Source organism: Prionailurus viverrinus, chromosome E2 (genome assembly GCF_022837055.1).
Source record: "Prionailurus viverrinus isolate Anna chromosome E2, UM_Priviv_1.0, whole genome shotgun sequence".
Lineage (NCBI taxonomy): Eukaryota > Metazoa > Chordata > Mammalia > Carnivora > Felidae > Prionailurus > Prionailurus viverrinus.
In genome coordinates, this window is record NC_062575.1 from 55,655,376 (window position 1) to 55,670,732 (window position 15,357).

A 15,357-nucleotide genomic window follows, 5' to 3' on the forward strand; every position below is an offset into this window, starting at 1 on the left:
TGGTCATTCAGAATGCGAGCGCCTTGCCCAGTGGAAACAATCCCCAGACCTTGGGAAGAGGCTTGGGTCTGGAAGAATGAGGAAGAATTATTTGGGTGGAGAAGGACGTTCCAGGAATTCGTCCACTTGTCTGCCACAAATGACTGCAGTGGCCCCGTGTGCCAGGCCCTGGGCTGGGGACACAGATGAGTGAGGTCCAGGTGCTGCGCAGCCAGGGCTGCATAGGGGGAGCCTCTGGAAGGGGGAGGGACAGGGGCCAGCCCTGGGAAGAGAGCGTGTGGCCCCAGCTGGGAGCCGGAGCATTGCCGTCGCGCTGGGCAGACGTGCTGGGGGCAGGGGAGCCACAGGAGGGAAGCTAGGAGGCAGGAGCCCTAGCGCTCCCGCAAGGGGGCGACGACAGGGAGAAAGGAGCCGGGCAAAACGCCACCGGCTGGGCCCGAGGAGTCACCCAGCCCGCTCTCCAGAGAACCTAGAGGGACTGATGCTTGGAGGGCACACATGGCAAGTTCAACTTAGGCGGCCAGCGGGTTAAGGACTCCCAGACACGGCGATACCTAGTTCAGGAAAAACGGACTGTCCCCGTGGGGGAGTGGCAGGGTGGGGGTGGCGGGGGCGCGAGCCCGCAGCAGCTCCACAAACAAAGATGAGGTTGGAAAACGCATCCCCGGCCAAGGAGCGGCTGCAGGGCCGACCTCTTTCTCCAGAGTCCCTGGCTCCCCATCCATCTCACACGCCCTCCCCCACCCCGGTTCCAGGCTCAGTTAACCCCTGGTGTGCCCGCACCGAGCTGCGCTTGGAGGATGGCGGACAGGGCTGCCACTGTCCCTGCCTCTCCAGCGGAGGGATCCCCCGCGGTCACTGCAGCAGAGCCGAGAGAGCATGGAGCTTCGGGATCAGCCGCCGTGCGCCGCCGGGGCTGGGCTACCTGTGTCGGGACCCCAGCGCTGCCCTATCCCCAGCTTCATCTGCGGAATGGGACCATAACCTCCTGCGTCGCTGTGAGGGGGGAACGTGTTCCCGGCTACCTGGCACCGCGGGACGTTGAGGGCCCCGGCTGGCAGCTCTCGTCGGTTTGAGCTCTTTGCTCCAGGTCCTGTTCTAAGCCCATCAACATCCTCCCATTTGTATCCACCAGAGTCCAGCCCAGGAAACAACCAGTAGCCGGTCCATATGAAGAGATTTATTGTGGGGCGCCTGGGTGGCTCCGTTGGTTAAGCGCCCGACTTCGGCTCAGGTCATGATCTCGCAGTTGGTGGGTTCGAGCCCTGCATCGGGCTCTGTGCCCGGACCCTGCTTCGGATTCTGGGTCTCCCTCTCTCTCTGTCTGTCTCTCCCCCACTCACACTCTGTCTCTCTCTGTCTCAAAAATAAACAAACATTGAAAAAAAAGAGAGATATATTGCAAGGAATTGGCTTATGTGGCTGTGGGGCTGGCTAGGCACGCCTGACATCCGGAGGGCAGGCCGTCAGGAGGCTCTCGGGCTCGTGAAGCTATTGTCCCCCAGCCGAATTTCGTCTCCTGGGAATCCAATCTGCTCTGAAGACCTTTCAACTGATTGAATCAAGCCCACCCAGATTATTGAGAATTATCTCGACTGAGTAAAGATGTCAGTCACACCCACGAAATACCTTTCGGGCAACACTAGGTGGAGGTGTGACTGATGGGGACCTCTGGCCCTAGCCAAATTCACGCGTAAAACTGACCCCACCGTTTGATCCCCACCCCAGTGCTGGGAGGTGGATGCTATTATTATTTCCATGCTGTAGGGAGGGACAAGGAGACTCAGAGAGGTTAAGGAGTCTGCCTGATGAGCACAGATAGAGACATGGGAGCCAGTGCTCGGACACCCCCTACCCGCCCTGCCTGGGGCAGTGAGTATCTTCAACTGATATTAATAACACCCAAGCACATTTCCAGGGACATGACAGTGGCAGTTACAAAGTGGGTGATCGTACCTGACCTTTCGTGAGGAGGAAGCTGATGAAGAGCGTAAGGAGTTTTTTTTGTTTTTTTTTTTTTCCTTTGAGAAAGAAAGAATCCCAAGCAGGCTCTACACTGTCAGCACAGAGCCCAACGCAGGGCTCGAACCCATAAACTGAGAGATCATGACCTGAGCTGAAACCAAGAGTTGGATACTTAGCCAACTGAGCCACTCAGAAGCCCCAGGGGTTATTTATTCTTTTAAAAAATGTATAGAGGGGCTCCTGGGTGGCTCAATCAGTTAAGCATCCAACTTTCGATTTCGGCTCAGGTCATGATCGCATGGTTCGTGAGTTCGAGCCCCACATCAGGCTCTCTGCTGTCAGCACAGAGCCTGCTTGGGATCCTCCATCTCCCTCTCTCTCTGCCCCTCCCCCGCTCATGCTCTTTCTCAAAATAAACTTAAAAACTTTCGAAAAGTGTATTGAGAGCCTGCTGTGTGTAAGGGACTGGGGACGTGGTGCTGAATGAGACAGAGATGGTCCCTTGGGGGCTCCCTTGGGGAGCTTAGAGCCTGGTAAGGGAGAAAGACTGGGCAAGGTAAGCAGACTAGAATAAGTAAGCAGGATGCATGACAGGTAAGGGGAGATAGGGAAAACAGTGGGTGTCCCTGCTTGGCCAAGGGTGGCTGTGGAAGGTCTCTCAGAGGAGGTGAAGATCTTGGAAGAAGAGAATCCAGGCAGAGAACAGAGGTGAGCAAAGGCCTGGGGGCTGAGTGCCTGGTGTGTCTGCAGAGAGGAAAACGCCAATGCAAGAATTCTCCAGAAGGGGGGGGGGGGGTGCCTGGGTGGCTCAGTGTGGGTTAAGCATCCCACTCTTGATTTCAGCTCGGGTCATAATCTCATGATTCATGGGTTCGAGCCCCACATCGGGCTCTGTGCTGACAGCGTGGAGCCTACTTGGGATTCTTTCTCTCCCTCTCTCTCTGCCGTCCCCCCCTTGTGCACTCTCTCTCTCTCTCTCAAAATAAACTTAAAAAAAAATCTCCAGAAGGATGCTGCAGTTCCCTCAGGACCCAACCAAGAGCCCCTTGAGAACCCACAAACACGAGGCATGGGCCCCTTCCAAGACCACATACTTTTATTTGAGCTTCCAACTTTGGGCTTTAATGAATTACTCATTTTCAAAGAGGTTTTGCGGGAGCAAGTTACAAAGGGGAACAGAACGAAAAAGCAAAACCCTGGCCTCATCCCAGTGCCCAGAGACAACCCGTTGCCCCCGGTGCCTGTGTTTCCCCCCACCGCTGAGAAGCAGTGCTGTGGCCCCCAGGGGCCACCAGACAGGAACCAAGGAAGGCTGCTAGCAGGCACGGAAGACAGCATTCTCTGGCCACCCACCCTCCGGCATTCAGCCTGTGCCTCTCTATGGCCAAACCCGCCTTGAGGTCAAAGGGCAGGGGAGCTTGCTGATGTGGTCAGTAGAGGTCAGCCTCCCAGGCATGGACCAGGGGCGTGGAGGATAGAGGGGACATGTAGTGTGAGGCCGAGTAATGGCCCCCAAAGATACCAGATCCTAATCCCTGGAACCCATGGACGCTACTCTACGAAGGAAAAATGGTCTTTTCAGATGTGATTGAATGAAGGATCCTGAGGGGATTATCCTGGATGATCCAAGTGGGCCCTAAATACAATCACAGGTACCCTTACGTGAGGGGCGGAGCTTGGAGCCACACAGCCACAAGCCAAGGAACGTGCAGGTGGCAACCAGAAGCTGACAGAGGCAGGGGACAGATTCTCCCCCACCCAGCCCCAGAAGCCTCCGGAGGGAGTATGGCCTTGTTGACATCTTGATTTTGGCCCCGGGGGACATCAGTGTCGGACTGCTGGTCTCCAAAACCGGGAGGGAACAGCGTGTGTGGTTCTAAGCTTCCATGTTTTTGGCAATTTGTTCCAGCAGCCCTAGGGAGCCCTGGCGGATGGGGAAGGCGTGGAGAAATTATTCTTACCCTCAGTGTTTTGGATGACACAACTAAGGCACAGAAACTGTAAAGTAAGTGGTCCAACCGAGCATTTTCTTTTCTAATTTGAACAGGGAAATTTTAATATAAGGAGTTATTAACTATAACAGGTAATAATCTCTAAAGGGGGTAAAGGAATATTGTGGGACTCAGGGAGGAAGCCGGAGGAAGGAATGAGCCTAGAAAGGGCCCTCCCCGCCAAGGCTGGAGTTGAGCCCACACTGCAAGAGATGTGGGTGTGGACCCTTGGACTGCGGGGAAGTTGGCTGGCTTGCCCAGACCGGAGTGGTCCACAGATACTGAGTAAGCAGAGAACACCCCACCCAAGGGCCAGCGGGTGAAGCTGGGAAGCCAGCTTCTAGGACACACTGGGAAGCCATCAACTGGGACAGCACTGAAACTTGATGAGACGCCATCGCCGTGGGCACCCCCGAAACCTGACGGAGGTGAGCGCCACTGAATGCACTCCACACGTGTCACTGGTGACCACGCGGTAAGAGCAAGAAGAAGCCCAAGGAAAAATCAGAACAAGGCAGAAGCCCTGTTCCTCCTGCAGGGTCCCTCAGTTTCCCTCTACTGACAAAGCTTAGCAACCTGCTTACCGCAAAGGGGGAATGTTTAAAGGTTGCAGCTCTATTTTTGCAGAGCAGGTAATAAAGGATGGCTTTGGAGCATAGAGGCAATAGCCAAGTAGTATTATTACCAATTCATTTTGTCAGGTCTGGGAGGAGTGGGGTATTCTTTTCACGTGACTGGCAGATTTCCTTGTGTGTGTGTGTGTGTGTGTGTGTGTGTGTGTGAAGTGCTTGTTCAAGTCTTTTTGCCAATTTTTTAAAATGTTTATTTATTTTGAGAGAGAGAAGGGGAGGGGCAGAGAGACGGAGAGAAAGAATCCCAAGCAGGGTCCGTGCCACCAGCACAGAGCCCGACGGGGGGCTCAACTCAAGACCTGTGAGATCATGACCTGAGCAGAAATCAAGAGTCAGATGCTTAACTGACTGAGTCACCCAGGAGCCCCGTTCCTGCCAATTTTAAAAAATGAGTTGTCACGGGGCGCCTGGGTGGCGCAGTCGGTTAAGCGTCTGACTTCAGCCAGGTCACGATCTCACGGCCCGTGAGTTCGAGCCCCGTGTCGGGCTCTGGGCTGATGGCTCAGAGCCTGGAGCCTGTTTCGGATTCTGTGTCTCCCTCTCTCTTTGCCCCTCCCCCGTTCATGCTCTGTCTCTCTCTGTCCCAAAAATAAAAACGTTGAAAAAAAAAATGAGTTGTCTCTTGTTGATTTGTAGTGGCTCTTTATATATTCTGGCTACCAGTTCATTGTCAGATACACATATGACAAAGATCTTCAGCCGTGTCTAAGGCTTTGGGAAATTTTGTCGCTTCTCTGTGTCTCTGTTTCCTCATCTGTGAAATAAAGACAAGACACACCTCATAAGGATGTCATGAGGCTTCAAGGAGATAATGTCGAAAAAGTGCTCAGAAAGATGCCCGCATGTGGTAAGTACTCGTGTTGTCATCAGGCCTGGCATCCAGGCCAATCCAGGAAGAGGGAGCTCCTTGGATGGTCCTGAATTCAAGGGGAGCAATAAATGGTCTTTTGCCAAGGTCGACAACGATTTTGTACAGAGGTGCCCTGGGACAATGGCCCTCCAAAAAGAAAGTTCTGCTCTGCGGTGTTTGCTAATTGCCATGGTGTAAATACTCCCTTCGTGGCCACTTTGAAACTAACGTGGTTTCATATCCGGCTGGCAGAAGCAGACAACAAGACCCTCCCTAGCCAAGATAGGCTGGGGGGGGGGGGGGGAGGGGGGGGCCGGAGGCGGCGGAGAGGAGTGACTGAGATAAACAAGGGAACACGTGAAATAAAAGAATCGTGAAATGAAAGAATCCCAAGAGCTACAGAGACAACAAGGGAGCTGTGGTGTTAGGAGGGGGATTACTTTGGCTTCTCAAATGTGACATCTGATCAGAAACAGTCTAGTGCCAACCCGGTGGGAAGAGCATTTCAGCAGAGGGAACAGCCGATGCAAAGTCCTGAGGCCACAGCAAGTTTGGCTTGAGGAACAGAATGAGGGCCGCGGCAGCCGGAGCTGAAGTGAATGTTTGAGGCCGGCAGCGGCATCAGTGTGCTGGCTTGTGTGCTTAGTGGTTTTTGATCTGAAGGTGGAGACAAAGGTAGCCCAGGGCTCCGCTGTGGTCAGAGCAGTGCTGGGGTGGGGGTGGGGGGTGGCAGCTCTAACTGGGGAGAGTACTGAGGACAGGGACAGGGAGGAGGGGACAGAGTAGAAACCGTTTTAAAGGCAAAACCGGAGGCTCTTGCAGAAAGACTGGATGTGGGGGCAGGAAGGGACGATAGATGTGCTTGTGAAGTAAAACAGCCCCTGTGGGGTGACTTAGAAACTCCTGACCCCAAATGTCACAGACTGGGAGGCTGAGACTTCCCTTGCTTCAGAGGCCTGTGGCGGAGGGGTGGGGGGAGGGCGGATGGGGACAAGCAAGCCTCTCCTGGTGGGCCCAGGGAGAGAGGACCCGAGAGGGAGGACAGTACCTAGGAAGTGAGTATATGGTGGGACCAGGAGGAAAGAACTAATCACACGTAGTTGGGAGACACCGAGGTTCTGGGAAGAGAAGGGACTCATCTAAGGTCACACAGCCAAGTAAGTGAAAGAATGGGGAGTCTAGAGTTTCTGCACCTGAGCCCTAAGCCCTGGGTTACCATCTCCTCCCCACTCGCATGATCAGGTCCTGGTCCTGCCCCATTCCCCCTACTATCCTGAGGATGAGGACTGGAGTGAAGAGAAAAAGGAAATTTCACCCCAAAGACAGTGTTATTCGTGAAATAAGAGGAACTGGGATCCTGGACTCCTGGGTCTGAGGGAGGAGGGGCTGGGGCCTGGACTCCTGGGTCTGAGGGAGGAGGGGGCTAGGGGCCCCCCGACTCCTAAGACTAAGGGAGGAGGGGGATGGGGGCAGGACTCTTGGGTCTGAGGGAGGAGGGGGCTGGGGCAGGACTCCAGGGTCTGAGGGAGGAGGGGGCTGGGGCAGGACCCCTGGGTCTGAGGGAGGAGGGGGCTGGGGGCAGGACTCCAGGGTCTGAGGGAGGAGGGGGCTGGGGCAGGACTCCAGGGTCTGAGGGAGGAGGGGGCTGGGGGCAGGACTCCTGGGTCTGAGGGAGGAGGGGGCTGGGGCAGGACTCCAGGGTCTGAGGGAGGAGGGGGCTGGGGGCAGGACTCCTGGGTCTGAGGGAGGAGGGGGCTGGGGGCAGGACTCCTGGGTCTGAGGGAGGAGGGGGCTGGGGCAGGACTCCAGGGTCTGAGGGAGGAGGGGGCTGGGGGCAGGACTCCTGGGTCTGAGGGAGGAGGGGGCTGGGGCAGGACTCCAGGGTCTGAGGGAGGAGGGGGCTGGGGGCAGGACTCCTGGGTCTGAGGGAGGAGGGGGCTGGGGGCAGGACTCCTGGGTCTGAGGGAGGAGGGGGCTGGGGGCAGGACTCCAGGGTCTGAGGGAGGAGGGGGCTGGGAGCAGGACTCCAGGTGAGGGAGGAGGGGCTGTGGGCTTGGACCTCTGGGTCTGAGGAAGGAGGGGGCTGGGGGCCTGTACTCCTGGGTCTCAGGAAGGAGGGGGCTGGGGGCAGGACTCCTGGGTCTGAGGGAGGAGGGGCTGGGGCAGGACTCCTGGGTCTGAGGGAGGAGGGGGCTGGGGGCAGGACTCCTGGGTCTGAGGAGGAGGCTGGGGCAGGACTCCTGGGTCTGAGGGAGGAGGGGGCTGGGAGCAGGACTCCAGGGTCTGAGGGAGGAGGGGGCTGGGAGCAGGACTCCTGGGTCTGAGGGAGGAGGGGGCTGGGAGCAGGACTCCTGGGTCTGAGGGAGGAGGGGGCTGGGGGCAGGACTCCAGGATCTGAGGGAGGAGGAGGCTGGGGGCAGGACTCCTGGGTCTGAGGGAGGAGGGGGCTGGGGCAGGACCCCTGGGTCTGAGGGAGGAGGGGCTGGGGCAGGACTCCTGAGTCTGAGGGAGGAGGGGACTGGGGGCAGGACTCCTGGGTCTGAGGGAGGAGGGGGCTGGGGCAGGACTCCAGGGTCTGAGGGATGATGATATTGGGCCCCGAAGCAGAAGGGAGGTGAGCTCAGGAAGTGTCCCCGACCCGGGGTTCTGGGGATCCGAGGTGGGAAGACGTGGGGACGCCCCGGGCGGGAGGGGGTAGGGGCCGGGCCGCAGTAACAAAGGCCTCTCCCTCCAACAAGCAACCCCCCCTCGGCCCCGCCTCCCCGGCCCCCCGCCTCCCCTGATTGGTCGGCCTTCCTGCCCGTCAGCGCCGCCCCCCTCCCCGGGTCTGCAGCAGCTCCGGCCGCCTCGTCGCGCCCCCCCAGCCCCCTCCCCCCGCCCCCGCCGCCCCCCGGGCCGGTGCAGCCGCAGGCGGGGTCCCCCTCCCCCTCCCCCTCTCCCCCCGGCCTCGCGCGCCCCGGACCGGCCCCCCCTTTCCCCTCCCCCTTCGCGCCGCCGCTGCCGCGATGCCCCCCCCTGCGCCCGGGGCCCGGCTCCGGCTTCTCGCCGCCGCCGCCCTGGCCGGCCTGGCCGTCATCAGCCGAGGTACCGCAGCGTCGGGGGCGGGGGGCTCGGCCGGGACGCCGGGGTCCCGAGAGGGGACTGGGGGGGGGGGGGGCCGCCTCCCGGGCGAGGAAGGGGAGGGCCCCGGACGCCGAGGTCTGGGCCCGGGGGCGGGGGCTGCACCCCCTGGCCGGGAAGGGGGTCTCGGACGTCTGCATTCGTGCCCGGGGGCAGGGTTCGGCGTCCCGGGGGCTCGAGCCTGGGCCTAGGGGCGGAGGTCGGCTTCTCCCGGCCGGCGAGAGAGGGGTCGCGGACACCTGATCCCGGCCTGGGGGCGGGAGTCTGCGGCTCCCTACCAGGGAGGGGGGATCAAACGCTAAAGTAAGGGTCCCTGGGCAGGATCTCTGAACTGAGTTGGGGTGCGGAGGGGAAGTGAGATGCCCCGTCGGGGGTCTTCGTCTCTGAGTGAAGACGGTCCCTGAGGGGGGTCCTGGCCTGAGGGCTGGGGTAGGCGTTTCTGGGCAAGGGTGGGGGGATGGTGCCTTCCCAGGGTCTGTAAGAGAAGGCGGCAGGGGTGTCCGCAGAGCTCCAGACCAGGGCCAGGAGAAGAAGGGGGGCTCTGGGCTCCCAGCTGGGTCATCTAGGTTGGGAGAAAGTGTTGGTGTTTGGAAGGTTGCAGTTACGTGGGAGAAAGGAGCTGGTGATCCAGGAAGTTGGGGACCCCGGCTGGGGACTCAGATGTGGGAAGCCCCTGCTGGGTAGCAGGGTTCAGAAGCTGGACTGAGAATGGGAGAGGCAGATGGAGAAGCAAGGGAAGGGAAGGGTTAACATGGGGTCAAAGGGTTAATCTCAGTCCTGGTGGTGCAGGAGCAGGGGGCTGGGGGCTGTTTGTGTGGAATGGGGAGGGGTGACCTGGGCCATCTCTGGATAGCAGGTGTGCAGCTGGACTTTGTGTGTCCCCGTTGGGCCAGCAGCCCAAAGATGGTCCAGGAGGTGCCCCCTGAGGACAGGAGAGAGAGCAAAGAGGCAGGAGGCAGGCACCAGGGTTAATTCGGTGCTTCTGGAGGATTCCCCCAGGCCCTGCCCCGAACTGAGGATCACAGAGTCTGGGACACAATCGGGGACAACATAGAGTCCTCAACAGTCTCAGGGAGGCAGCCACTCTCAGCCTTCCACCCACACACAGCGGGTCACGCACAGACACATAAACACCCGTCACCGAGTCTGACCCAGAGCCGCACCCGCAGACACCCACGGTCTCACAGACATGGCCCCGTGTGTTCAGGACGCCTGTTTCCGCACTCAGGACCCCCAGCCCCTGGGCCTCAGCTGGCTGGAGGCTCATTGGGTCTGAGGTCGGAGCGTTCCTCCAGCCTGACCTGTCTGAATCACCGTCTGACTCTCTGACTGCCTGTCTGCCTCTCTGTCTCTGACTCTTGTCTCTCTAGGTCATTTCCAGAGGCTCCCTACCTCTGGGGGACATCCCATTTGTCTCTTTCTCGGGGTCTCTGTCTCTCCATCCCTGCTGGTCTCAGCACAATTTGACATCTGTCCCTCCTTGCCTGGAGAACTGTTTCTCATTGTCACACACGCGTGTCCCTGTCTCTTCCTAGCCCCCCTCACGTGCGCCTTGGTCCGTCCGTGTGCCTTTCACTTCTGGGAATTCACGTCCGCACTGGCACCTCTCATTTTTGTCCTTGTCCTCCCCTTGCCTCTTGCCTTCTGCTTCTCCTTCCCCCCCTCATCGTACCCTGTACCCTCATGAATCCCTTCCTCCCCCCCCTTCCCTTTCCCACCCCCTCTTTTCCTTTGATCTCAAGATAACTTCCCATTTTCCACTCTGAGTCTTGCAGATCCCAGAAATCACTGTTGTACGCACATCCTGGGCTGGGAGCTTCTTGGAGCCAGGAGGCGGTCTGTGACCTAGGTCAAGTCCTTTCCCACTCCTGGGCCTTGGGGTCCCCGGGGGAGATCTGGGGACAACAGGGGACGGGGCGGGGGAATGCGGGCTGAGACAGAGCCAGGTGGCAGCCAGACAGCCCCACCCACTGTCATTTGGGGCGCTCTGAGAAAAAGCCTGGGTCCATGTCTACAAAACTGCATCTTCTCTCCTCTGATTCATTTGCTGGTTTCCAAATTCCGGAAGGAATGCCTGCAAGGGAGCAATCCACCACGAGTCTGTAAATCCACCTTGTCCCCGCCCCGCCCCTCCCAAAACGCACACTCCACACTCCGGAGAGAGCCGGTCCCGGCTCTCCCCCTCGCTCGTGCGAAGTCAGACACGCAGAGTGGCACTTATACGCAAGGTACTGGTTTGTTTGTGGATGTTTCTCCCGAGATAGAAACAAAATAAGCCCATTTCTCTGCCACTGGCTTTTTTCCACTTAACCTTAGTTCCCTGGCATCCATAGATATCATTCTGTTTTTCATTTCTTTCCTAAATTCTTTATGCCAACACACACACTCACACCCACGCTGACACACCCACACCCACACATACGTATTCACTTCCAGAGATGGTGCAGGCGGTTCCTTTGCTTCCTGGCCGGCTGGCGTGGGGTATTAGGTGGCGTGGGGCCAGCGGAATGAGGCGTGCCAGCCACTGTCCACGGGGCCCTCCGGACCCCCGGTCTGTCTGGACTGGATATTTGACAAATATTTACTGAACACAAAGTCTCCTTTCTGGGCACCGGGGATCTATCTATACGTACACAGCAGTGAGCAAGCCAGACGAACTCAAGGAGCTCTCAAGGAGCTTCCATCCCAGTGGGACGGAGAGAGATCAAAACCTCAAAACAAGCACGGAAGGCAACAGGTCATTTCAGAGAGTGACAGGTAGCCTAAAACAGTAAGACTGACTCGGGACGCGCTGCGCATGTGGTCTCTGGTGGTTGAGGAAGCCCTCTCTGAGCCGCTGGGAGGGGAGTTTGGACTAAAAGGAGAGCAGTCAGCCTTTCAAAGATCCCCAGGGAACAGTGGAGGCAAAGGTCCTGAGGTGGGAACCAGCAGAAAGGAGCAGCCAAAACGTTGTGGAAAGTTCCAGGGCTCTTGGCTCAGCGTCCAGACTCCGGGAGTCCGGGGCATCGGTGCTGGGAAGGCCTCTACACTTCAAGCTCAGCTCAGAGGAAGAGGGGTCTTCTCACCGGCTCTTCCCTGCCTGAGCCACACCCCTCCCAACACCTCCCCCACCCCTCCCTCCGGCCAGCCTCCCCTCTGCCACAGCTCCCAGAGTGACCTTTGCAAAGTCACACACGCTTGCGGGCCTTGGCTTCCTGTTGGGGGAATCCAAGCATCCCCCCATTGGAGGGTCCCAGCTTCACTTATGTCCCTTTGAGGGGTGGCCCAGGGGCCTCCATCTTGTTAGAAATCTCCTTCTCTCTTAAGGAGAGGAAACTCACCTAGCCGTGACCTTCATCACTTGATCAATCAAGCCCTCATACCTGCTCCCTGGCCAGCTACTAGTCCAGACTGGCAGAGACCCGAGTGGTCGTTCTGGTCACCACCAGCCCCACCCCCAGGACAGGCTGGCACCTGCTGCCTCATCTCCCCAACAGCCGGCACACCTATAGCTGTTGGCTAGCACCTAACCAGCTGGCTCTGCGTTGAACCTGTTGCTTGGGTGACCTCCTTTCATCCTCACCACCACAACTCGGGGGTGGGAACCCTGAGTCCCAGGGACCTGAAAGTAATTTGTGCAACCAAACGGCAGAGCTGGGACTCGAACCCCGAGCAGCCGGGTTCTCCAGTCTGTTCTTTCAGCAGCCGGCCATGCTGGCGTGGTGGTGTGAGAGCAGATGCTGACAGGGCACCTGTATACCAGTCGCCGACTCGGGGGTGCTGGGCATAGAGCGACCTACACCCTGCCCCCACCCCACCCCCACCCCCAGGGGACTGACACCGAACCAGGGATAGCAATAGATGTTTCCTAAAAAAGAAGGTACTGTTAGGAGCAGCTCGCATTTATTGGGCCCTTTCTGCATGCTAAGCGCTGAGTTAAACGTTTTTCTTGCATGTTCCCATGAAATCCCTCACAAAACCCTCAGAGGGAAGAGCTGCTCTTTTCCCCCTTTTCAGAGATGAGGAAACTGAGGCTCAGACTGCCCGGGGGTCCCCCAGCCAGGAAACGGTGGCGTGGACATTTGATCTCGTGGCACGGATTCCTCGGGGCTTTCTTATCCAGCCTCTCAAGACCAGTCATTCTCCCTACAAACACGTCCCTGCTCTGAGCTAAGCCCAGCTCTGGGGGACACAGCCAAGAATTGGGCCCCCTGGGGAACACCTGGTCAGGTGGGGGAGGCGCCCTTGAACACTGCCCCAACCGAGTCAGAGAGGATCCAGTAGAGAGTGGAGACACTCTCGGTCTTGAACAGTCAGGGAGGTCCTCCCGGAGGAGGGGGCATTTGAATTTGGGTCTTGAAGAAGGAGTAGGAGTTCAAGAGCTGGAGACACATGTTGTAGGTATCTCTTTACATTCATCCTTCCAGTAAGTATTTCCCAAGGCCTTCCAGGGTCAGGCCCTGTGCTGGGAGATGCTGAGGGTACATACAGACCTGAGTCAGACCCAGGCTCTGCCCTCGAGAAACTTCTAGTCTGATGGGGGAAACAGACACAGATGGTCACCACAGTGTGTGATATGAGCTCTAAGGGAGGTAGTCCAGGCATTGTGGGAAAACAGACCAGGCTTGGAGGGGTAGGGAGGGCTCCCCAGAATTGAGAGAGAGTTTTCCAAGCAGAATTCCTACCGAGTGGATCTCATGTGCACCAGCTTGCTTATACATTAAACATCTCGCGAGGCCTCCTATGGGCCAGGCCCAGAGCCAGCAATGCTGGAACCCTGGAGGTGGGTCAGACACAGGCCCCACCTGGAGGGGCTCCCATCTGGTGAGGGAAGCAGGCTCAGACAGGATCCAGGGTGATCAGGACCGAGAGAGAGAGAGAGAGAGAGAGAGAGAGAGAGAGAGGCAGGAGCCGGGCTCAGCGACCAACTGGGTGTGAAATGACTATTCCCACCCCCACCTCCACTTACTAAAGCCCAGGAAAGGGAAGGGACTTACCCAAGGTCACACAGCAGGGAGGGGGTTCCTGATCCTGGAGTCTGGGAATTGTGTGAGACAGATTCACGGACCCAAGACATCCAGATTTATAGACACGGGGACCAGGAATCCAAGACCCGCCTGAGACGTGGAGTCCTTCATCACGAAGTCTCCTGGGACTGCCCTCGGCTGAGCCTGGAGCTGGGTGTGCCGGGGACACAGATGGTCTGAGCCAGGCTCTGGCCGGGAGGAGCAGGTTGGGGAGGCAGCTGAGTCTGATCCAAGGTGCCCTGGGAGCGGGGCAGGAGCTCATCCCGGCACATATGGGCTGTGTCTCCTAGGAGAGGCCTCATTATTCCAGACCCCTGGAGAAGGAGAAACATTTTGCCATAAACGGTGGCACGATGAAGAGAAAGGTGGGGAACACAGAGCTGGGCCACACATGCACGAGGGAAGACAAAGCAGGAGAAGCGACCCCAGGGCCTTTGTCCTGGAGGCAGCAGGGAGCCACGGGAGGGGCCCCGGGCAGCTCTGAGGGTCGGGGATTTCCCTCTGGGAGGAGTGTGTGCCTGTGTCTGTCAGGACATATGATTAAGGTCCTGCCTGCCTGTGTCTGTGGGCCTAGCTCCTCTGGGTGGCTCCTGGCTGTGGTCAGGGGCTCAGCCCAGGAGCCCTCAGTTCCCAGGGGACCTGGGACAGTTCCGTCCTCACCCCTAAGCCCACGTTTCTCCTGTAACCTTGGACAGTGGTTGTCACAGGGGGCGGAGGGGGGATTTTTGCCTTCTAAGGGGCGTCCGGCGATACCTGAGGCATGTATGGTTGTCACCGCTGTGAAGAGGGGGGAAGCTACTGTCATCTGGTGGGTAGAGGCCAGGGATGCTGCTGAACATCCCGCACTGCGCAGTCCCCACGGGGAAGAATTGTCCGGCCCCGGCTTGGGAATGTATGAGCAGGAGTGTGACCAATCCTCTGTGTGTGTGTGTGTGTGTGTGTGTGAGATCCGATCGTAGGTGACAGCGTGACTGTGTGCACCCGATTCTTGGCCCAGGGCAGCCCCTTTGTGTTGCGAGGCTGTGGCCGTGTAACTGTCTCATCGCACACCGTAGCTTTCTGCACGACTTTCCAGAGGGCAGGGGCGTGGGCTGCTGAGCATGGCCCTCAGGCTGGCAGTGTCAGTGTGACTGATTAGGCCGGCGTGGGGGGCCGGTGAGAGAGAGAGAGAGAAAGAGAGAGAGGTGGCCCCCTGGATGGGGCTGTAACCGCTCGTGCGTAGACTGCACCTGCGTGTGGGGGGCTGTTGGCATCAGCACGATGTGTGGGTCTAGTTGTGTGTGGTAGGGTGACCTTGGGCTGGCTGCGTGTCCTGGGCTGTGTGTCAGCGGGACTGTGTGCGCCCCCTTGCCTCTGAGCAGGCCCCATCGCCGTTCCTGTGTCGGAGTGCGGGACCGTTTCCCCCTCCGGCCCTGGCTCCGTGTGCCTTCCCGGGCTCTGGTTCTGTGTCTGTCCCTGTGTGCGTCCGTCCCCTGGCCGTCTCCTGCTGTCATCAGGGCCGTGTGGCAGCGGCCACCGCACGCAGCTCGGGGAGTGACTCTGGCCGGGCTAAGGAGCTGCAGGGTCCACCCCAAACCCCACGACCCGGGGAGCCCACCGCACTGGCTCTGCCCCAACCCGGTCCTGGGGGGCTGCTGATGGAGAGGGCCCCCGGGAGTCATTGGGGACCGCACGGGCAATTAATTCATTAGATTAATTAACTCCTCATGCCAGGGCGGGGGCAGGGCGGCCCCGTTGCGAGGCCCTCCTTCCCCAGGCGTCCAAGGTCATCCGGCCTCCTCTCCCCCGCCTGA

General features: G+C 58.8%; 1 protein-coding gene across 1 annotated transcript in view; it reads left to right on the forward strand.

Moving 5' to 3' along the window:
* The first annotated feature begins 8,331 nt into the window (after positions 1-8,331).
* The window catches only part of IGLON5 (IgLON family member 5), a 32,488-nt gene continuing 25,462 nt past the window's right edge, over positions 8,332-15,357 (forward strand). Inside the window, exon 1 of the mRNA XM_047835750.1 lies at positions 8,332-8,522. Within this exon, the coding sequence (XP_047691706.1) occupies positions 8,444-8,522 (79 nt within the window). The 5' untranslated portion in view covers positions 8,332-8,443. The remainder of the gene's footprint in view (positions 8,523-15,357) is intronic.